Source organism: Rhinatrema bivittatum, chromosome 9, assembly GCF_901001135.1.
Source record: "Rhinatrema bivittatum chromosome 9, aRhiBiv1.1, whole genome shotgun sequence".
NCBI lineage: Eukaryota > Metazoa > Chordata > Amphibia > Gymnophiona > Rhinatrematidae > Rhinatrema > Rhinatrema bivittatum.
Genome location: NC_042623.1, coordinates 199,559,028 through 199,582,459, shown reverse-complemented (window position 1 = coordinate 199,582,459; position 23,432 = coordinate 199,559,028). Strand labels below are relative to the sequence as shown.

The window sequence follows — 23,432 nt, the reverse complement described above, 5'->3', positions numbered from 1 at the left end:
GCGGGCCGCAATCTGGCTCGTAAATTAAAGAAATTGATGTATCAGAACTCTATAGCTAAAATTAAGGATGAAAAGGACCAGATGCTGACTAATAATACAGAAATCCGGAAGCGGTTTCTAGCTTTTTATAGTAAGCTTTATGCCCCCGAGACTCTCTTATACAACCAGAGGCCATTCATAAATATCTAGACTCCATCAGCCTACCCTCCTTATCAACTGAGGAGCAACAGGGACTAGAGGAGGAGATATCCTCAGTGGAAATACTAAACGTGATCAAAACGTTAAAAATAGGAAAGTCACCTGGTCTTGATGGCCTTATGGCTAAATTTTATAAATGTATTGCCTTATATATAGTCACCTACCTACAGAAGTTGTTCAACTATCTGAGACGGGGAGAGAGCTAGCATACGACACCAATGTGGTGGGAATCACAATTCTTTTAAAACCAGGGCGGCATTCTGCAGCCTGAGGTTCCTACTGACCCATATCATTACTGAATTTAGACCTCAAAATTCTGGCAGAAATATTAGTGGAGCGAATGACTAGATATATCACCAACCTTGTACATTATGCCGGGAAGGTTGGCTGGGGATAACATCCACAAATTTATTGACCTTATCTGGATGGCCATGGGACAGAAAGCAGATACCATCGTTTTATCAATAGATGCTGAAAAGGCATTTGACATGGTCCACTGGCCTTTTCTGTTTGGAGTCTTGAAGAAAATGGGATTTGGTCCCAAGCTTTGTACCTGGATATCTGCTTTATACACTAACCCCTCAGCCTGTCTAAAAATTAATGGAGGCTATTCGGACTACTTTACAGTGAGGAGGGGCACACGCCAGGATTGTTAGTTGTCTCTGATATTATTTGCCTTGTTTGTAGAACCCTTGGCCATCTCTATAAGAAATGATGTGTGCGTGTTGGGTATTTCTATCCCCCAACACACTTTTAAAATATCTCTCTTTGCTGACAATATCATGTTTACCATAACTCAGCCACACCAATCCCTTCTAGCCATAGAACAGAACATACAGGACTTCAGTGAAGTGTCCAGATTTAGAGTAAACTGGGAGAAATCAGAGATTTTAAACCTCACCTGTAACCCTGAGACAGTACGACATCTCAAGGCCCAACATCCCTTCAAGTGGGCTTCCCACAAGTTTAAATATCTGGGTATCTACCTTTCAAAAAACCCTGCAGATTTATTCACTTTGAATTACAATCCACTTATAAAGACAGTGTTGACAGAATTGGATCAGTGGAGTAACTTACACATTTCCTGGTTGGGACGCATAGCAACTATCAAAATGAATTTCTTACCCTGGCTACTATATCTGTTCCAATCACTACCTGTACATATCTCTAATGCTACCCTTAAGTACTGGCAAAAAAAGGTGTTTAGTTTTATCTGGAAAAGAAGGCTGCCCAGGGTCAAACGACAGGTTTTATATAAAAGCAAAACGGATGGGGGTTTGGGAGTGCCCAACCTTACATGGTATTATGTAGCAGCACAGGTGAAACCTCTAATCACTTGGCATCAAGCAGTAGATATGAAGCAATGGGTAGTAATAGAACAGTCTAGGATGGCTGGGATGCCATTAACTGCTACTCTCTGGCAAGATCCAAAGACATGGCGACCTTGCCCCAATATGCTACCCACCACAAGGCACACATTGCATGTTTGGAGCAGATGGAAATCCAAGTGTATGTGAAACAATTCATATCACTTTCTGACCCAGTTGTTTCATAATAGCTCCTTTATCACCTGTTTATCACCACTTTCATTTCATAATTGGAAAGAGCGGGGTATTACTCGCATTGAACATTTGGGGGGGGGGGGGCAGAATATTATAACCTTTACAGCCCTCACTCAAACTCACCAATTGGAGTCCTCAGAATTTCTTGCATACCACCAAAATTATCATTTTTTGGAAGGTTAATCACATTGGGGAAGCTCTTTGTATAGGAAGAACCCTATTTGAAGGTTACTGCTCAAATCCTACACAGTTTTAAGGGTATGATATCCAAAATCTATAAGCTATTTAATGTACCCCCTCACTGGTACACCGGCTCACATACGGGCCTGGACTTCAGATCTACCTAGAGAATATACTCAGACTGAATGGGCTGATATATTTGAACAGATATCCAAAATATCTATTTCCTCTTTATTGATTGAAAGCTGTTATAAACAATTATATAGGTGGTATTTGACCCCAGAGTGTGCAGAAATTTATGCCGCATACTGATGGGAAATGTTGGCGTGGTTGTGACTCCGTGGGAGCTTATATACATATGTGGTGGGCAGGAGACTGTATAACCACATTATGGAAACAGATTGAAGACATGGTATCACAAATACTCAAGACCACAATTCAACTAATGAAGGAACAAGCTTTATTGAATATATCGGATACAGGGACCTTGGTCCCATCCCATCCATTTATTACACAAGTTTGCATTGCAACAAGACTGGACATAGTATACAAATGGAAGTCTCCTCATTGTCCATTGACCAAATATACATCAGATAAAGAAGAGACTGGACACTGTCGACATGATGAATAAGCTAATGGCGGGAAAACATCACTCTCTGCGTAGATTTCATGGGACAACTACCTACGCTGGAGATCGGAATAAACAGCTTAGAGAAAACACGACACTGGTGCAAGGCACATGCCGCAGCTTTAACTATAAGGACTACTATGAATCTGGACATTTTAAGTGAAGTGTGCGGGAGGGAGGGGGAGAAGTATCAAACATCTGGTGACTAATGTGATCCACAAGTTGTATTGTATATTACTTTTCTTGCTGTTCACCAATAAAAACGTTTATGCAAAAAAAAAAAAAAAAAAAAGATAGTTTTGGAGGCAATCCAGGGCGGGACTGAGATATCGGGCTAACCTAGCTGAATATCAGGGATATCTGGCTAGGTAAGCCGGATAACTTTGGATCTGCTTCTGAGTTTACATTACCAGCGCTGCCTCTTTCAGAGCAGTGCTGGAGGTGCCAGGAGCAGGGCAGAGGGCTGGGCTAAAAAAAGGTATCGTAGGGAGGGCCATGCACCCCGATTCTGCCTTTGGTGGGGTACGGGGGAGGCCGCCAGATCTATTTTTTTGTGACTGAGGACCAGCGTTCCATGCAGGGCATGTCTTAAGTGTTTAAAAAGGCTTGGGAGGGTTAGGAGAACACTGCCTGACAGGACCTTAGTATTAGCTTTGGGGGGGAGGAAGGGGATTGGGCTACTGAAACTTAATTTTGTATCCTGATGATAGATCGAATAACAAAAAACCCCACCCAGCTATATTCAAACATAGCCCGTTAGGTTTTCTGTTATCTTTCTAAATGTACCTGGATAACTTTAGGCTGGCATATTCAATGGGATGTTTATCCCGCTGAATGTATGGACAGGTTAGCTGGCTAATTTTAACCAGCTAACTTGTCCACTCAACTGGCCTACTGAATATGGACCCCAGTGTTTTTTATTTTTTTATTTTTATCTGCATACCTTGTAGTTATCTTCCTAGGTAATTTCCCTTTCAAAATTAGCTAAAAGGCATATGGGAAGAAAAACAGCTGCGTATCTTGCTCCAGCTAACTTAATGAAAATTGCCTCCAAAACACATGAAGTGGTTGGGAAAGCAGGAGTAGGTCTTTGTGGATACAGCAGACCCTTGTTCACCTTTTTGGAATCTTTTATTTAAAAAAAAAACAAAACAAAATCAAAATTAAGGTACATCATCTCACAACCACTTATTTGCCCCAGAGGAACCAAACTCCATGTGTGTATTTAAAGTCTCTTCATGGCCATTTTACAGCATTTTATACAGTTAGGTTACGTTGCTGTTTATCAAAACGTTGTCCTGACAAATCCTAGTTTTGACTATTAGTTTAGCTGTGATGTAATGTTATGTAGAGGGTCTTTCAGATGTTGATATCTAGATCCGTGTAGAATGTAAGTAAGTGAAAAATGAGCTGTCAATTGAATGGAAAAATAAGGCCACTCTGGAATATTTCTCTCTTTGATTTGTAGATCCTTCACTATTATGGTGTAGTGGAGTCAATGCTGGGACTTGGCCAGTTGTCTACTGTCATCACTCAAGTCAACGGAGTACTTGCAAATAGGTACTATTTACTAAAATCCACATCTTTAAATGTTTGTCTGTCCCCGAGCACTTTACAATGAAGACTGTTGACCATTTTAGTAGCCACACTCTGGAACCAACTCGTAAGCACTTTGTAATGTGTATTCAGTTGTTTTAAAATTAATATCTTTTATTGGTCACTTTCCATATTACTTATAATCTACTAGGAGAAGCGGAAGTCAGATATGGTCCATTGCATTATCGGATGATTTTAAGGCCACAAAACAGCTTCAGGTACCACCTCCCACTGGTGGAATATACATAAATTGAAGATATACTTTAGACATCTGCTAAAAGTTCACTTTTTCTTTAAACTGAGAACTGCCAGGTTTAGTTTCTAATCAAGACTGGCTCCCTAGTAATCATTCCCTATACCCCATAGAGGGAAGTTGGGATAGGGAAGATATGATAGAGACATTTAAATACCTCTAAGGTATCAGTTCACAGGAGGTAGATCTCTTTTAAAGGAAAGGAGATTCTGGAATGGGATGAGAGTGAAAAGGGATAGACTGAGGAATAATCTTACAAAGTATTTTTTTACAGAAAAAGTAGTGGGTGCATAGAACAGCCTCCATGGACGTGACGAGACAAGGACAGAATTTGAATTCAAGAAACATTGGACAAGCACAGGGGATATCTAAGGGGAGCGGTAGAGATCGTAAACATGAGTAGTTGTAGATGGACAAATTAAATAGGCTATATGATCTTTTTCTGCTGTCACACTTCTGTGTTTTTATGTTTTCTACGACTCCCTTTTTTCTTTCTTGGAGCCTATTCAGAGAAGTGATGTATTGTAATCACATGAACATAGGACGGTGTCCTTGCTTTGTTAATTTTAAGAAGGCCAAAAGAAAGCACTGAGTGTCTCCCTATAATTGTATTTCTCCTGTTTAGACCTGAGTGGACAGCAGAATTAAATGCATACAGAGTGGAAGCAGCTTGGAAACTAAGCCAGTGGGATTTAGTGCAAGATTATTTGTCCGCAGGTAGTAATGCGTATTTTTAATTTAATAAGATTTTTCTTTTGAACATTTTGCTGTATTACGTAGTTATTTCACCAGATTGACTTTTGCATTTCACTCTGTAGAATTGTAAACCTTCACACTTTATTCAGGCTTTTTAACCTCATGGTTTGGTGGCAGTACAAAGTCAAGTTCACGTTGCTTGTACAATGAAACCAGTAGTCCCTAGGCTTGTAGCCAATGGGAGGGTTAAAGATCAAATACAATTTAACTGTAATGCACTGGGTGAAGGTTAGAGGATAACTTCCCTTCTAGATCTTTCTAGTAAAGGACACTTGTTCTTGTGGACTTGTCCACTAAATGTGAGATGTTGAGAAGAAGGGGAATTAGTATGGCTAAAATACTCAGAAGACAACTAACAAACATAGTTGTAAGAGGAGTTACTTTTTCAATAAATTGCCTTCTCTCTTACAGCCACTAGTAGTCACCTGTTATCCCCTATCAGAAAGTACAGTGGTCCTGTGTATTCTTTCCTCCTTTGGGGCTGGTAGTTTCTGCTCACTTCATTGGCAGCAGTGCACTTTCTATTGTATAGGTTGTCTATTAACTGAAGGCCTTAGGAAAATAAAATGGGGAAATTTTCTGTGCGTTTACTCATATCTTTATCAGACCATGTTTTTACCAGTTTTAAATTTAAGACCGTGGGTACGAGAGAGTGGTGGAATTTTCATTCATTGGGGCTGATGTAAATAGGAGCCACGCTGAAATCGGCGCTATTTTTTCTGCGCATATATTTAGCACATGCGGCAAAAGCAGCCCCTCCACGGGATGTAATAAGGGAATGGTATGCAAGGAGATACACGCCAAAAATCCCAGCAGAATACCCAATACACATGTCAATACCTGCATAAGCTCCGATGCCGAAAGCCTTGGGAAGAACAGGCGCTAAATTAGATGGAAAAATGTTCCAGATTCATTTCTAACTACTGGAAAATAAATGTTTCAGCTCCTATCACTTTGGCTCTTTTACTCCATTGCTGGCATTAGTGTGGTTGGTGTCTGTGCAGCCTTTTCTTTGCCGGATGCCCAGGGCTGCTCGGCATGGATCAGCCCTACTTGGAGAGAGCAGGAGCCGGGATGGACGGACGGGTGATGTCCAAGGGCTATGGGAATCTCCGACACTGCCCGGATCCACATTACAGGGACTGGGACCGAAAGCTGCCAAAGTGGTAGGAGCAGTTACGATCAGGAAGTCCCGGGCACCTCCAGACAGGCACTTTCACTTAACTCTTGCCCTGACAGGCATTTAAAAAAAAACAAAAACCCCACACTAACCGGTCTCTCTGCTAGTGTGGCTCCCTGCATATTATCTGTTAAAGGATAACTTCCTCTTTTACCTGCCAGCAAATAATAGACTAAAATCTAATCAAAACTGAAACAGTAAATATCAATATTAGATTGTTAACTTTGAATGTTTTGATTATTCAATAGTATTAAAAATAAGTATTAAATAAGAACCTGTTAATACAATATTATACAATGTGATCAAATGCAATTTATGTAAACCGTTGTGATCTTCTGTTGGAACGACGGTATATAAAAAGCATAAATAAATAAGTTTGCAGGCACTCACGGAAAACCTGCAGCGGGTTTTTTGTATGAGTTTCTGTGCACGTTTTTCCTACGCTGAATGTGTATCTACATACACGCATACGATCAGTGCGCAAAAACCCACAGCAGATTTTGCGCAGCTTATTACATCAGCTCCATTGTCACTTAACCTATTGGAAGTCTGCAGCTCCAGCACTACTATGCATTTTACCATTTCAAAAATGATCGCTTCAGGAAGCAAAACGTCCAAGCACATTATTCTTTAATTGTGTGATAGTCCTCTTTTAATCCTTTTGTTTTCTAGACAAGAAGTCCACCACATGGAGTGTTAGACTAGGGCAGCTGCTACTATCTGCCAAAAAGAAGGACATGGAGGCATTTTACGAGACCCTGAAAGTAATCCGAGCAGAACAGATTGTTCCCCTCTCTGCTGCGAGCTTTGAAAGAGGATCCTATCAGCGGGGATATGAATATATTGTCAGGTGCTGTACGGTTTCCATATTACTGTGTAATGTAAGAAAAAGAATGGGGTTGGCTGTACTAGAGCTGTGCTTCACTGCTAGTCAGTTGTGAATGTTTTAACTAATAAACTAGTTTCCCTGTACGTACCCGGATCAGTCCAGGCTCCTGGGTTTTGCCTCCCAGCAGATGGAGACAGAGAAGGTTTTGCAGGCATCGCCTCTTAACCCAGTGTATCACCTGCATCTCCTCAGTCTTTCTCTGTCTCCAGCAGATGGAGGTGGCACAAAACTTGTGGTTCTGTATCTGAGTATTTAAAAAAAAAGAAAGATTCACCAGAAGTGGAGGATTTCCTCCCAGGAGGTTGTCGGGTCCTGGTGGCTCCATCCCTCCTGGTAGCAGGTATCAGATGAGCAGGGGTTGGGGGGCCCCAAATTGCTCCCTGGGACGCCGGGAATGATAGCTGGTGGTCCAGCTCTCTCCCCTCCTTCACAGATCGTGGGAAGCCTTTGCCATTTTCTCAGGGAAGTACTCTTTTTTTTTTTTTTTTTTTTTCTTTTTCTTTTTTTGCACTTCCCTCAAAAAAAAAAAAAAAAAGCCTTCAATCTCTGCATGGTGTTGCTTGCTAACGGCTGCTGCTGTCGATCACTGGGAACGATTGGAGTCGGGGTGCCTAGGCTATTTTTGCTGTCCCGTGTCTCCCGATCTTGTCGTTGTCCGTGTCTGCGTCCCTGCCATTCTCTCGCACCGGCCATGCCACTTGTCAGCCGCCTGCTGCATGGGTGGGTAGCACAGTATGCGGCTTTTTCGGCTTGGCCGCTGTTCCCGCTGCCTCCCTGAGGGGGAGGGCCCGTTGCGGGTATCTTGGGTGGCGTCTTCGCAGCAGCATGGCTCTGACAGTTCGCCGGCCAACCCATTCCCACTGAGTGCGTGAACGGCGGCCATTTTGGAAACCTTCGCTGCTGCTGAGGGAGAGAGCTGCAGGAGGAGGGGATCTCCCTCCAACACTAACAGCAGCTGATTCGAGCCCGGAGGGGGCCCAGGAGGCCTCAGGGAGGCATCTGGGAGAGAACCCTAATCCTCTGGGAGGGGATTTTAGGGGGACCACACATTTTTCTCCAGATTTTATTCTGTTGATGCACGAGGCATACATGGTTAGTTAGGGCAAGCAGAGTGCCTCGGTCAGTGACAGGGCACTGGGCAACCCGCCCAATAGATTACCCAGGTCATCAGGAATGCCAGGGTCTACCCGCATTTTTACAGTTAAGGGCCAAATGTCGCATTTACTGCCTGATGATACCTCCTCTGATGACTCCGAACAGGGGCCGCCCTCTGGGGATTTTCCCCTTGTTGTCCCTCCTCTCCACCATGACTTGAATCAGCAGGAGGAGTCTGGCAAGGTTTCCGCTGTGGAAGGTGATGATCCAAAGGTCATGCGCCTTTTCCAAAGAGATGAACTCTGTCCTCTGATTCCTCATGTCCTAGCGGAGCTCGGGATAGAGGTACCACAGGAGGAGACTGACCAGGACACAGTGGATCCAGTCATGTCTGGTTTGAGGGACCAGGCTTGGACCTTTCCTTTTCACAGAATGGTGAAGCAGTTGATGGTCAGAGAGTGGGATACTCCGGAGATCAGACTAAAGGTTGGCAGGGCTATGGATAAGTTTTATCCTTTACCTGAAGAGACCCTGGATCTTTTGAAAGTGCCAAAGATGAATGCTTCAGTGTCAGCAGTTACTAAGAAAACCACCATTCTGGTTGCTGGGGCGGCAGCACTGAAAGATCTGCAGGACAAAAAGCTTTTGGTTCACCTTAAAAGGATTTTTGAATTCTCTGCTCTGGGCATCCGTGCGGCAGTATGCAGCAGTTTTATGCTTCATGCAAGTCTACGATGGGTGCAGCAGCTGCAGAGTACCAGGGATCTTTCTCCCCGGGACACCAAACAAGCAGAGCATTTGGAAGCTGCTGTAGCCTACAGGGCCGATGCTTTATATGACCTTATTCGCACCTCTTCTAGGACAATGATCTCAGAGGATTCTGCTAGAAGGCACTTGTGGTTGCGTAATTGGCCAGCAGATGTTTTGTCAAAGGTTGAGCTCGGTGCGCTCCCCTTTAAGGGAAAGCTACTTTTTGGAGAGGATTTAGATCAGTTGATAAAACAGCTCGGGAATAATAAGATGCCAGAGGACAAGCCTAAAGGTCCAAAGGGGTTTCTCCCGATTCGTTCTCAGGACAGAGCTCTGGGTGCGGGCCAGAAGCAATCCTTGGGGAGGTTTCAGTCTTGGTCCAAGTCCTTTTATGGCTGCAGAGCGAACCAGGACGGTTCTAGCCAAAGGCCTAGCGGAGCCAAATCTGTACAATGAAGTAAATCTGGCCTGCTCCTCAGTGCTGACTGTCGGGGGTTGGCAGATCTTTTTTTTATTTTTTTTTACAAGGAGTGGGCTAAGATCATGTCGGACCAGTGGGTTCTAAACATCCGCTTTAGAATTTGCTCGTCTACTAAGAAGCCTGTTCATAATATCCCCTTGTACCTCTTCAGCAAAGAAGCGGGTCATCCAACAGACTATCCAAAGGCTAGAAATGCTGGGAGCTATTGTCCCCATTCCTCGGGACAAGTGGAAGACGGGATGATACTCCATTTATTTTGTGGTACCGAAGAAGGAAGGGACTTTTTGTCCAATCCTGGACTGGAAGAAGGTGAATGCAACCCTCGAGTTTCCCCGCTTCAGGATGGAAACTCTGTCATAGCAGTGGTACAAAGCAGAGAGTTCCTGGCTTCCTTAAATCTCAAGGAAGCACATTTACACATTGTGATACATCAAGATCATCAGAGGTATCTCAGATTCATGATTCTCGGAAAGCATTATCAGTTTTGCGCTCTTCCATTCGGTTTTGCCAGGGCTTCGAGAACTTTCACAAAGGTGTGATGATCGTTGTAGCAGTAGCCCTCCGAAAAGAGGAGATACTGGTGCATCAATATCTAGATGATTGGTTCATTTGAGTGAAGTTGGAAGACCTTTGTTGACAGGCGATAGAGGTTGTGGTGCACCGTTTGAGAACTTTGGGTTGGGTCGTGAACCTAGCCAAGAGCCGCTTCACCCCCTCTCAGGTCCTAGATTTCTTGGGGGCGCGCTTCGATACCTGTGTGGGCAAGGTTTTTCTCATGGAGGAGCTGATTCTGAAGCTACAAGCTGAAGTGCGGCATCTGCTAGAGATGCGAGTACCCAGGGTCTGGGATTACTTGCAAGTTCTCGGCTCTATATCCTCGACCTTGGAGGTGGTCCCATGGGCATTTGCTCATATGAGGCCTCTACAGAAAGCATTATTGTCCCATTGGGATCCAATGTCCAAGCAGTTTCATTTCCTGTTACCGCTTGTAGAGTTTGCCAATTCAGTCTTTAGTGGTGGCTTACCCAAGACAACTTATGCCGCGGGGTGGATCTCAAGATGCCTCAATGGTGGTAGTCACTACCGATGCCATCCTCACTGGTTGGGGGCCTTGTGTCAGTCCCATTCGGTGCACAGTCAATGGTCAGTGGAAGAAATGACCTGGTCCATCAATCACCTGGAGACCAGGACAGTCCGACTGGCTCTCGAGGCCTTCCTTACCCCTTCTGCAGAACTGGGCAGTCTGCGTTCTCTCAGACAATGCAACAACGGTGGTTTACATCAACCGCCAGGGGGGGCACAGTGTCAAGTAGCTTCTCTAGAAGTGGAGCTGCTGATGTCCTGGAACAGCATTTGGCCTTGATAGCAGCGTCATACATTGCGAGGACAGACAACGTGCAAGCAGATTTTCTCAGCTGTCAGCAATTAGATTTGGGAGAATGGGAGCTTTTGGACGAAGTGATGACACTCATCTCTCAATCGTGGGGTATACCTCATGTAGACCTTATGGCGACCCCAAGAAACACAAAGGTGCCACGTTTCTTCAGCCGCAGGAGAAAGTACAGCGTGGAAGGGGGTCAATGTGCTAGTGATGCCTTGGCTGAGGGATGTTCTCCTGTACATATTCCCTCCCTGGCCATTGGTAGGCAAAGTCCTAAAAAGGACAGAGGTTCACCAAGGAACAGTGATTCTCGTAGCTCCCGAATGGCCATGGTGGCCATGGTGGCCATGGTTTGCGGATATCATCAATCTAGCAGTGGTCAGGGGCCCTGAGGCTGGGACATCTGCAGAACCTTCTATGACAAGGTCCTATATTTTCCGGTAAAGTGGATCGCTTCTGTCTAGTAGCTTGGCATTTGAAAGGAGGCAGTTGAGGGAGAAAGGTTATCCGGAGGACATTTGTATTCTGCTGCAAGCCCGAAAGACCTCTATCTCCTTGGCGTACTTCTGGGTCTGGAAATTATTTCAGACTTGGTGTGTGGAACAAGGGTTCCATCCTCAAGCCTCGGTGGTGCAGATTCTGTCTTTCTTGCAGGGGGGCTTAGCGAAAGGTTTGACTTTCAACTCCTACAGAGTGCAGGTATCGGCCCTCTGTTGTTTGAGGGGCAAGGTACGTGGTGCGACTTTGGCAGCACATCCGGATGTAGTCAGATTTCTCTGCAGAACAAAACATTTTCGCCCTCTTATCCACAAAATGTGTCCTTCCTGGAGTCTGAACTTCGTTCTTAAGAGCATGTGTGCAGCTCTGTTCGAGCCTCTCAAGAGAGCCACGGTGAAGGACTTGACTCTGAAGGTGGTATTCTTGGTTGCCATTTGTTCCACTAGAAGGGTTTTGAAACTTGAAGCCTTGTCCTGTCGGGAGCCCTTTTTGCGGATTTCGGATTATGAAGTTTCCCTGCGGACTGTTACGTCCTTTCTGCCAAAGGTGGCTTCAGCCTTTCAATTGAGCCAGGCATTGGAGCTTCTGGCTTTTCCAGTTTTACAGTCTGAACCAAGTCATGACAAAGAACTGAGACGTTTAGATGTCAGGAGGGCATTGTTGAGGTACCTGGAGGTCACCAGCAGTTTCAAGCTGTCAGATCATTTATTTGTGCTGTGGAGCGGTGCAAAAAAGGGCCAGAAGGCGTCAAAGGCCTCAATTGCATGTTGGCTGAAGGAGGCTATTGCTATCACATATATCTGTTGCGGTCGTCCTGTTCTGGAGGGGTTAAGAGCTCCTTCTACTCGTTCCCACACTGCCTCCTGGGCTGAATGTCAATTTGTGTCGCCACAAGAGATTTGCAGGCCCCGGACATCAGAAATTTTGGAGAGAGTGTTCTCCAAGCAGGGCTCTCTCAGTTCCACCACGGTTAGGGAAGCTTTGGTACATCCCAGGAGTCTGAACTGATCCTGGTACGTACAGGGAAAGGAAAATTGGTTCCTACCTGCTAATTTTCGTTCTTGTAGTACCACGGATCAGTCCAGATACCCGCCCGGTGGTGAAGATGAGATTGAAGAGAGTCTGCTCGATCTGTCTTTACTATTTCTTGCTTATTTCTGAAGAATGTCACAGGTTTTCCATTGGTCCTTTTTCGAAAGGATTTAATTTGAGTAGTACATTTTTTTCCCTTGTCCCCCTTGCTCGTTCCAGGGGATGTAGTATAGTTAATTGGTTAGACATTTGATTTGTTAAATATTTTGTACTTGGATACTGATTAATACTGAGGCGATGCAGGTGGTACATTGGGTTAAGAGGCGGTGCCTGTGAAACTTTCTCTGTCTCCATCTGCTGGAAGGGAGGCAAAACCCAGGAGTCTGGACTGATCCGTGGTAATACAGGAATGAAAATTAACTGGTAAGAAACAATTTTCCTATTGTTTCACTTCTAATAAAAAATGTCATTTGGATACCTTCACATTTTTTTGTAGGAAAGCAGAGCTACAAACCCCAGAAAACGTAGGTAGGCATCAGAAGCTTTGGGGATTAATTCAAGCTTCCCTGATGATCTGAGTTTGGTCAGGACTTTTTTATTTTTAACCCTTGTCCCTGGCATAATATAAGAAGTTGCTATACTGGGTTAGACCAAGGGTCCATCAAGCCCAGCATCCTGTTTCCAACTGAGGCCAAATCAGGCCATAAGAACCTGGCAAGTACCCAAACACTAAGTAGATCCCATGTTACTGATGCCAGTAATAACAGTGGCTATTCTCTAAGACAACTGCAGTTAATGGACTTCTCCTCCAAGAACTTATCCAAACCTTTTATAAACCCAGTTACACTAACTGCACTAACCACATCCTCTGCCAACAAATTCCACAGCTTAATTGTGCGTTGCGTGAAAAATAACTTTCTCCAATTAGTTTTAAACGTGCTACTTGCTAACTTCATGGAGTGCCTCCTGGGTCCTTATATTATCTGACAAAGTAAATAACCGATTCACATTTACCCATTCTAGACCTCTCATGATTTTAAAGACCTCTATCACATTCCCCCTCAGTCGTCTCTTCTCCAAGCTGAACAGCCCTAACCTCGTTAGCCTTTCTTCATGCTGGATTTTGAAGTTCTGGATTCTAAAAAGATCATGCTCTAAATTCTAGGATACATTAAGTAGATGGCAAAAACACAGATCTAGAAGCTATTTTGATGTCAGTTGGTTTATGGTAAGTGGTCCAAAGTGATGGAGAGCCAGATTGGATTCCTGGCGTATTAGCCTGCTCTTTGGACTGTCCAGTATTGAAAGTGCTGTGAGGCTTTTATAGACATAAACAAATGTCCTGCAGGTAAGAAGTTTACAGCTGAGCTCTATAGTATTTTTGTTTTAACCATAAATCTGTTTCTGATTTTGAAGGTTGCACATGCTGTGTGAATTGGAGCACAGCGTGGGACAACTGCTTCAGCAGCAGCTTGGTGACCAGCACAAGGATTCGCTTAATTGGGTGGCCCGCTTAGAAATGACTCAGAACTCCTACAGAGCCAAAGAGCCCATCCTGGCACTGCGAAGAGCTTTGCTTAGCCTTAATAAAAGGTGTTCCTCTGTTTGTATTCTTCTGTCCAAAAGGGATTTGGATTTCTTCTTTGATGCAACTTTTATCTTTTTTTTAATGTTAAAGTGTATTTTTCTTATTTTTTGTCCCAGTTCATGATCTTTGAATGGTGTAATGTTATGCATAGAGGGGCGGATTTTAAAAGCCCTGCTCGCATAAATCCGCCCGGATTTACGTGAGCAGGGCCTTGCGCGCCGGCGCGCCTATTTTCCATAGGCCTGCCGGTGCGCGCAGAGCCCCGGGACTCACGTAAGTCCCGGGGTTTTCCGAGGGGGGCGTGTCGGGGGCGGGGCCGATCGGCACGGCGTTTCGGGGGCAGGACGCGGCGTTTCAGGGGCGGGGTTTCGGCCCGGGGCACGTCTCGGCGCGCTAGTGGCCCGCTGGCGCGTGGGGATTTACTTCTCCCTCCGGGAGGCGTAAATCCCCCGACAAAGGTAGGAGGGGGGTTTAGATAGGGCCGGGGGGGTGGGTTAGATAGAGGAAGGGAGGGGAAGGTGAGGGGAGGGCGAAAGCGAGTTCCCTCCGAGGCCGCTCCGATTTTCGGAGCGGCCTTGGAGGGAACGGAGGCAGGCTGCGCGGCTCGGCACGCGCCGGCTGCACAAAATCGGCAGCTTTGCGCGCGCCGATCCTGGATTTTAGCAGATACGCGCGGTTACGCGCGTATCTGCTAAAATCCAGCATACGTTTGTTTGCGACTGGTGCGCCAACAAAAGTACGCGAACGCGCATTTTTTGTAAATCTACCCCAGAGGGGGTAATTTTCAAAGGCATTTCCATTGGTAAAATAGTGCTTTACTCATAGAAATGGAGTCTTATAAAATTGCCCGCCCAATATGCAGGTAAACTTTCAGCAGGCTGCATGTAAGTTTCCCTGGACTAAGTTGGAGGGGGAGAGGAGTTGAGGAGGGATTTCATTTACATGCATATATTTTGCATTTTCAAAAGTATGCGTGTGAATTTTCAAAACTTTTTGCACAGAATTGTGCAATTGTACTCGGGCAATGAAGATAGCTGTGTAAATTCACTTTGGAAATTGGTTTATCTTATGTGCATAGTTGCCAACTTGCTAATGCAAGCTATTAAGAAAAAATTACTCCCTTGCTATTCAGGCATGTTTGATACTTTATAAAAGTTATAAATCCATAGAAAATAATGCAAGTGGATTTAACAATGTACTCTGTGCTTCATCCTGTCATACAAGACTCCAGGCCTTGGTATTGACAGGTCTGGATTACTGTAATTCATAGTTCACTGGGCTTCCAGCAAAAAGGCATTAGAGCTCATTCAAAATTCAGCAGCAGGGATTCTTTCAAGCACAAAGCACTGTGAGCATATAACACTTGTTCTATTTTCCCCTTCACTGGATGCCAGTTCAGATTATAAACTGGCTTTATTAGTCCATAAATTGCTAACCAATTCTTCATTTTGGATTATTGTAAAGGTGGTATATCTGTATTTATAAGCCATCTTGTGTACTGCTCGTAGATCCTTCTTGCATGTTCCATCTCCGTGACCACACATCTTGCAGAAACAAGCGAAAAGGCCTTTTTAGTTATAGGCCTGTTAATTTGGAATTCTTTATCTGATCAACTGCATCAAATGGTTTGCACCCAGACGTTCAAGAAATATTTAAAAACCTTCTTATTCCAACAAGCTTAAGATTGGCAGGCAGTTGGGGGAGGGCATTATTTGAAGTTTCCCTGACTGACCAAGGTTTACAACTGTATGGTGTAATCTGTTATTGGTATTATAATGCAGGCAGTTAGGAGGGCAGATTTTTGCTGCTTTGAAGTTTGATTGATCATGGTTAATAGCTGTTTGGCAGTGGCTTTAATTTTAATAGTTATCCTTATATAGGTTCATGTTTATTGAGCATGCTGTATGTATAGATGCATGTGTGTGTATGTGTATATATATATATATATAGATAGATAGATAGATATAAATATAGATAGATATAAATATATATAGATAGATAACTTTTCTAGGTCTATTTTCCTGAGCTGTTCCATATATATTTTTATGTGGCATGTCTATTTTATGCTTGTTTTAATTTGTATCCAACCTTGAACTGTGGATATGAGTGGGTAATAAATTGGTTCTGAGTCATTCCCAGAGGGGTCACGAAATGAAACTCCAGGGGGAACGACTCAGAACCAATGTCAGGAAATATTTCTTCAAGAACAAGGTGGTGGATGCCTGGAATGCCCTTCTGGAGGAGGTGGTGAAGACAAAAACAATGAAAGAATTCAAAGGGGCATGGGATAAACACTGTGGAGCCCTAAAGGCTAGAGGATGGAAAGGAAAAGCATGCATGGGGGTAACTTGTTGGTGCGGCAGTTACTATCCTTAACCAATAAGCCTTGATGCTTTTAATGCAACTGCAACATTGCTCTCCTTTAAAAGGCAGGGAGAAAAATGGGAATTGGATTCAGACAACTAATGAGGGTCCTGACTTTTAAGGTCTGTGATACTGATAAGCATGGGGGTAACCTGCATGGAGTGGCAGTTACTATTCTTAACAGAAGACATAGGGATTACTACCCTTAACCAATAAGCCTTGAAGTTTTTGTCGCAACTGCAACATCCCTTTCTACTTTGACGGCAGGGCAGGAGGAATAGGAATTGGATTCAGATGACAACTATCATGGACCCTGACTTTTACAGTCTGGGGTACTGATACGCAGACATAAAGGATAAAGCACAGGACTGCTTTTACGGTCAAGTCCATAATGCAAAGCACATCAACCATTTTTCAAAAAGGCTCATCACCCAGTAAAAATATTGCTAGCAGTAATTTTTTATGGGTTATCATAAGGCTTAGGGATAACTAACTGCAGGGAGTGGCAGTTACTACCCTTAACAGAAACAGGGGGTAATCTGCAAGGAGTGGCAGTTACTACCCTTAATGGTAATTGAAAGGTGAAAAGGATCAATGTGTGGAGAGAGATGAAGAAATGGCAGAAATATTAAACAAATTCTTCAGTTCGGTGTTCACTAAAGAGAACCCTGGAGAAGGACTGTCGCTAGTTAACAAGAATGGAGGGAAGTGGAGTAGATGAAACTCTGTTTACAGAAGAGAATGTATGGGAAGAGCTAGGAAAACTGAAAGTGGACAAAGCCATGGGGCCTGATGAGGTTCATTCCAGGATACTGAGGGAGCTCAGAGATGTGCTGGTGGGTCCGCTGCGTGACCTGCTCAATAGATCGCTAGAAACGGGAGTGGTGCCGAGTGATTGGAGAAGAGCGGTGGTGGTCCCGCTTCACAAGAGTGAGAGCAGAGAGGAGACTGTAAACTACAGGCTGATTAGCCTCACCTCAGTGGTGGGAAAAGTAATGGAATCACTGAAAGAAAGAATAGTGAGCTATCTACAGTCAGAAGAATTGCTGGACCAGAGGCAGCATGAATTCACCAGGGGAAGGTCCTGTCACACAAATCTGATTGACTTTTTTGATTGGGTGACTAGGGAATTGGATCAGGGAAGAGCGCTCGATGTCATCTATTTGGATTTCAGCAAAGCTTTTGATATGGTCCTGCACAGGAGGCTTGTGAATAAAATGAGAAGCTTAGGAGTGAGTGCCAAGGTGGTGGCCTGGATTGCAAACTGGTTGACAGACAGAAGACAATGTGTGATGGTAAATGGAACTTACTCTGAAGAGAGAGCAGTGTTGAGCGGAGTGCTGCAAGGGATCGGTGTTAGGACTGGTCCTGTTTAATATTTTTGTGAGCGACATTGCGGACGGGTTAGAAGGTAAGGTTTGTCTTTTTGCGGATGATACTATCTGCAACAGAGTGGGAGGCAAGATGGCTGCCAAGTAGGAAGCTGCATCACGTCTTTCACTGCGAGGTTTTTTTCTTTTACAAGTTTCCTTAATATGCCGCATACTAAGAGGAAGGAAAAACTTAGGGGAATGAGTGTTAGCTCACCCTCTATCGACACCCAGCAACCTCGCATCGAAGGCTTTTTTGCAGGAGCAGCAACATCCTCACCGGAAAGCTTGATCGCTGGAGGGACGATGGTAGAGTGTACGCTGTCCCCTCTGACCTTTGATACTACCTTGAGTCCCGGTGAACCAAACAGGCCTGCTCACCCAGGACGAGTCGATGTGGGAACCTCCCTGGCATTGCTATAGGGAGAAATAAGATCAGACAGCCGGAGTGAGAGCCTGAAGGAAAGCCTGGGGCCTTGAGGAGAGGGTGGAACGAGACCCGGAGGAGGCACGGAGGGATCAGAACCAGATTTCTTGTTGGAGGAATATCGTGTTACAGCAATGATTTCCATGCAAGGTACTGGGGTGAGCATGAGCACCAGCATAGAATCGGGGGGAGCTCAACCTAATGCTCTGATTTCAGGCTTTAATACACTGCGACCTGAACAAATAACTTTAGAGGGAATTTGGACAGCCTTGAAGTCAATTGAATTTTCGCTTGTATCTTTGTCACAAACAACGCTGGAAACTAAAAATCAAACTGTGTTAAATACTAACTTGATTTGCACATTTAATAAGAAAGTGGAAAATTTGGAAAGCTATCGCCTTGTTACACTGTTTCACCGACTTCAGATCATTAGACACTATCAACCCAAGGTCTCTCTCCTGCTCCGTGCACATCAGCCCTTCACCCCATCAAATACAGTTCTTTCAGATTTCCACACCTCATATGCATATGACTGCACTTCTTGGCATTGAATCTCAGCTGCCATATCTTCGACCACTCTTCCAGCTTCCTTAAATCCTATCTCATTCTATCCACTCTTTCCGGCGTGTCCATTCTGTTGCAGATTTTTTTTTTTTTATAATTCTTTATTTTCAAATTATTAAATTTTTCTCAAGTATACAATATTGTACAGAAAAATTGATGCATTACAAAGAAGTATATCAAATAAGGAAAAAAGGAATATAAACCTTATACATTAGAAATTTTCTGCATCTAAAATATAAGAAATATAGAGAGGCAGAAATAAGAGGGTCATATAAGAAATTCAAATTGAAAGAAAACAGGTTATGTCGAGTAGTTACACAATAAATAACTTATACCGAACCACTGTGGATACTTCTCGGGTGCGCGCATCCAAAAATGCTCTGAGTTGTTCAGGCTCAAGGAACATATAATTGACATTTAAGTATCTTATACAACATCTACACGGATATCTAAGAATAAATCGGGCACCTAAATGAAGTATTTCAGATCGCAATATTAGGACATTTTTTCGGCATAATTGAGTAGCCTTAATCACATATGGATAAATCCAAATCTGACGGCCGTAAAACAAAGGGGATCATCTGAGTGAGTTAGTTCAGTCTGAGTTAGTTGTTAACAAAAGGTTAAAAAACTTAGTGGATGCGCTTAGAGCACATAATCTTAGTGATAAATTTTCCGGTAATATGTATGATTTCCCATCTTGAGTTGTTTAAATCATATGTACAACAAATATTGAAAATACCTGAGTCAGCTATGCCGGTAATTATTAAAGCTTATTATTTACGTCAGGCGGACCAAGCAGAAGAAGAAGGAGTCGCGAGACAGATACCAACAATGGACATCTTGCAGATATTGGAAATGTCACAAGTTATGGAGATTAATCAAATAAGACCACTGTTAGTCTCTCTTGCCTTTTTGTCAGACCGCAACAATATATTGAAATTCTTTTTCAGGAATAGACCATCTTTGTTTACGGCCATCAGATTTGGATTAATCCAGAAGTGATTAAGGCTACTCAATTACGCCGAAAAAATGTCCTAATAATGCGATCTGGAAGAGTGGTCGAAGATATGGCAGCTGAGATTCAATGCCAAGAAGTGCAGAGTCATACATATGGGGTGTGGAAATCTGAAAGAACTGTATTTGATTGGGGGGGGGGGGGGGGGGGTGAAGGGCTGATGTGCACGGAGCAGGAGAGAGAGCTTGGGGTGATTGTTTCGCCGACTTCAGATCGTTAGACACTATGTAACAAGGCGATAGCTAAAGCCAGAAGAATGCTGGGCTGCATAGAAAGAGGAATATCTAGTAAGAGAAAAGAAGTGATGATCCCCCTTGTACAGGGTCTTGGTGAGGTCTCACCTGGAATACTATGTTCAGTTCTGGAGACCGTATCTCCAAAGGGACAGAGACAGGATGGAAGCTGTCCAGAGAAGGGCGACCAAAAAGGTGGATGGTCTACATAAATTGACTTATGAGGAGAGATTGAAGAACCTAAATATGTATACCCTGGAGGAGAGGAGGAGCAGGGGTGATATGATACAGACTTTCAGATACTTGAAAGATTTTAATGGTCAACAACAAACCTTTTCCGTTGGAAAAAATCAGTAGAACTAGGGCTCACGATTTGAAACTCCAGAGAGGAAGACTTAGAACCAATGTCAGGAAGTATTTCTTCATGGAGAGGGTGGTGGATGTCTGGAATGCCCTTCCGGAGGAAGTGGTGAAGACTAAAATTGTAAAGGATTTCAAAGGGGCATAGGATAAACACTGTCGATCCATAAAGGCTAGAGGATGGGAATGAAGAGAAGAGCCATGGGGGTGGCTTGCTGGAATGGTGGCTACTACCTGGTGATTACTACCCTTACTCAATAAGCCTTCACACGGTTAATGCAACTCCAACATTGCTCTCTGCTTCAACGGCAAGGGGAAATGTGGAAAAGAGGATTTGCATTCACTCAACAAACAACAAGGACTGAATTACACAGTCTGGGAAAACAAATAAGCGTGGGGGTAGCTTGCTCATTGCGGTGGTTACTACCCTAAACCAATTAAGCCTGATACTTCACTTTGAATGCATATTCAGCGTTACTCTTTGCTTCAACGGCAGGGGGAAAAGTGGAAAAGAGGATTTACATTCAGACAACATCCAACAAAGCCTTGATCTGTGCAGTCTGGGTAAACAAGCATCGGGGAAACTTGCTTGATGTGGCAGTTACTACTCTTAACCATTAAGCCTTATGATTCACCTTTGATGAATCATACATACATTGCTTTCTACATCAATGGCATGGGGTGGCAGGAAATTCGAATCAATCAGTTACCAACAAGGGCCCTGAACTTGGTGGTCGGTGAAACAGATAAGTATGGGAAAATAAGTGTGGGAGCTTGTTGGGCAGACTGGATGTGCCATTTGGCCTTTTTCTGCCATCATTTCTATGTTTCTATGAAGGTAAATTACAGGGCGTGGCAGTTAGTACCCTTAACAGTAACATGGGGGTAACCTGCAGGGAGCAGCAGTTACTTCCCTTAATGGTAACATGAAGGTAACCTGCAGGGAGGGGCAGTTGCTACCCTTAACAGTAACATGGGGTAACCTGCAGGGAGCAGCAGTTACTACCCTTAACAGTAACATGGGTGTAACCTGCAGGGAAGGCCAGTTACTACCCTTAATGGCAACATGGGGATAATCTGCATAGAGCAGCAGTTACTATGATAAGAAAATTACTGGGCGGACTGGCTGGACTATTTGTTCTTTTTCTGCCATCATTACTGTGTTACTATGTTATGTTACTATGGTACAGAAATATCATTGTATACATTAGTAGTTTATTTGTGGCATTTAGTTGGTCAGGGAAATATGTTGGGTTGGAGAAAGTTGAGAAAAATCAGTTAAATAGAAATAAAAACTGTTGTGGAACCTAGCAATGAAATACTTTAAAACATTTTTTATTACGTGTTCTTTCTGAAATTAAGAGAAAACATCATGGGGACACCATGTCTGTCCTTGTACCCATGTCTTTCTGCTGCTGTCTGGTTCAAGGGCAAGGTATTTGAACTTCTAATATTGCAAAAAGGAAAGCACCTTTCCAAACATGTTTTAGCTCTTTAGGAGAGGATAAAATCTTTTTTTTTTTTTTTTTTTTGCAAGAGAGGAATATGGGGGTAATGGTTAGAGCACTGATTTAATAATCAGAAGAAGACTTCCTTCTACCGGTGACTGCTGAATACTTGTGCCTCGAGGGGAACTGTAATTGGATGAAATTGTTCAAACTTTTGTCTCCCTGTTGTCCTACCAGAGCATGCACTCCTGAGGTGCCTGCATGTTTTTAAAATTGTAAAAACCCTAACTATACTATGATCCTGCCTAGATGAAAGGTGCTATAGAAATGCAAATTATTGTGGTGCTATGTTAGTGCTTATTAGGACAAAGTGCAAAATGTGCATATTTAGCCCAAGACTTTAATATCCTGCAGTGTGTAAAGTGGCAGGTCTTTGAATCTGGCACCAAGTATTGTATGCAAGACCTGTCTTGTAATTGATGTTTTTGTATGTGTATTTACACAGACCAGATAATGTGGACATGGTTGGAGAATGCTGGCTACAGAGTGCCAGAGTGGCACGAAAGGCAGGGCATCACCAGACTGCATATAATGCCCTCCTGAATGCTGGTGAATCCAGACTGGCTGAACTCAATGTGGAAAGAGCAAAATGCCTGTGGTCCAAGGTACTGTAGGGATCGTGGAAAAGAAAGTTTTGGTATAGTATGTATTCTGTTCTGTTCCATCCTTAGTTTTGTACACAGGGTTAAAAAACAGGTCTACCGATTTCAGACTTCTTTTGGTTTCCTTAGTGAATAGTGAAAAATATGTTTGCCCAACTTTGCTATCCTACTGAATACTGCTACAAAAGTGAGTGGAACAGAGAAATATAGCTGTCAAGTGCAGGAGAAGCTGCATGGAGGCAGGGCATTGCAGTCTGAAAATGTTTGCTCCACGAGGAGGCTGATAGATTTGCTTTTGGGATCTGCAAACCAAGTAGGCATGGTTTAAGTGAGCTTTAATTTGCTGTACCATTTTGAGTTTGTATTCTTTGTTTTGGAGGTAGCAAAACTTTTATAGGCCTTTGTTTCCCGTTTTTACTTTTTCCTGGAATTTTTCAGTGCTTATTACAGCGGTGGCCCAACAGTTCATGTACCAAGAGCCAAGGAATGCACAATTCCAAAGAGCCTCATGTTTTTAAGAGATGGGAGGATCCCATTTGAGGAGTAGGGCAGTTGCAAGGGGTGGCAAGTAGGATGACTGCCTGTAGTGGCAAACTGGGGGAACACCTAATTGCCCTTTTGAGTCTCTGTGAGTTCAAAAGGGGGAAGGGTGCCAAAAGCAATCCTTGCCTGGTGCAGTGTTTTATTCAGCAACTTCCCTGCATGGAAGAGATGTCCGCAATGGAAATCCCCCTTCCCTTCATCCCTACCTGTATTTTACTCCCTCTCTCAACACTCTCATCCTGATCTAAACCTCTCTCTCTGTCCCTTCCTATCCCCACCAGTCTGTCAGTCCTGCCATCAGACTGTTCCTCTCTCAATTTCCCCACCCTGTCCTCACCAGTCTTTCTCTCTTGATCAATTCCCCCACCAGTTTCTC

The 23,432-nt window shown here is 43.7% G+C and overlaps 1 protein-coding gene across 5 annotated transcripts in view; it reads left to right on the top strand.

The window, feature by feature from the left end:
- ATR (ATR serine/threonine kinase) overlaps positions 1-23,432 on the top strand; it is a 368,882-nt gene that overhangs the window by 267,525 nt on the left and 77,925 nt on the right. For all 5 annotated transcript variants that reach the window (XM_029617054.1, XM_029617056.1, XM_029617057.1 and 2 more), the window contains 5 exons: positions 4,037-4,128; positions 5,043-5,134; positions 7,026-7,203; positions 13,896-14,072; positions 22,357-22,516. In XM_029617054.1, coding sequence (XP_029472914.1) covers positions 4,037-4,128; positions 5,043-5,134; positions 7,026-7,203; positions 13,896-14,072; positions 22,357-22,516 — 699 coding nt within the window. The remainder of the gene's footprint in view (positions 1-4,036; positions 4,129-5,042; positions 5,135-7,025; positions 7,204-13,895; positions 14,073-22,356; positions 22,517-23,432) is intronic.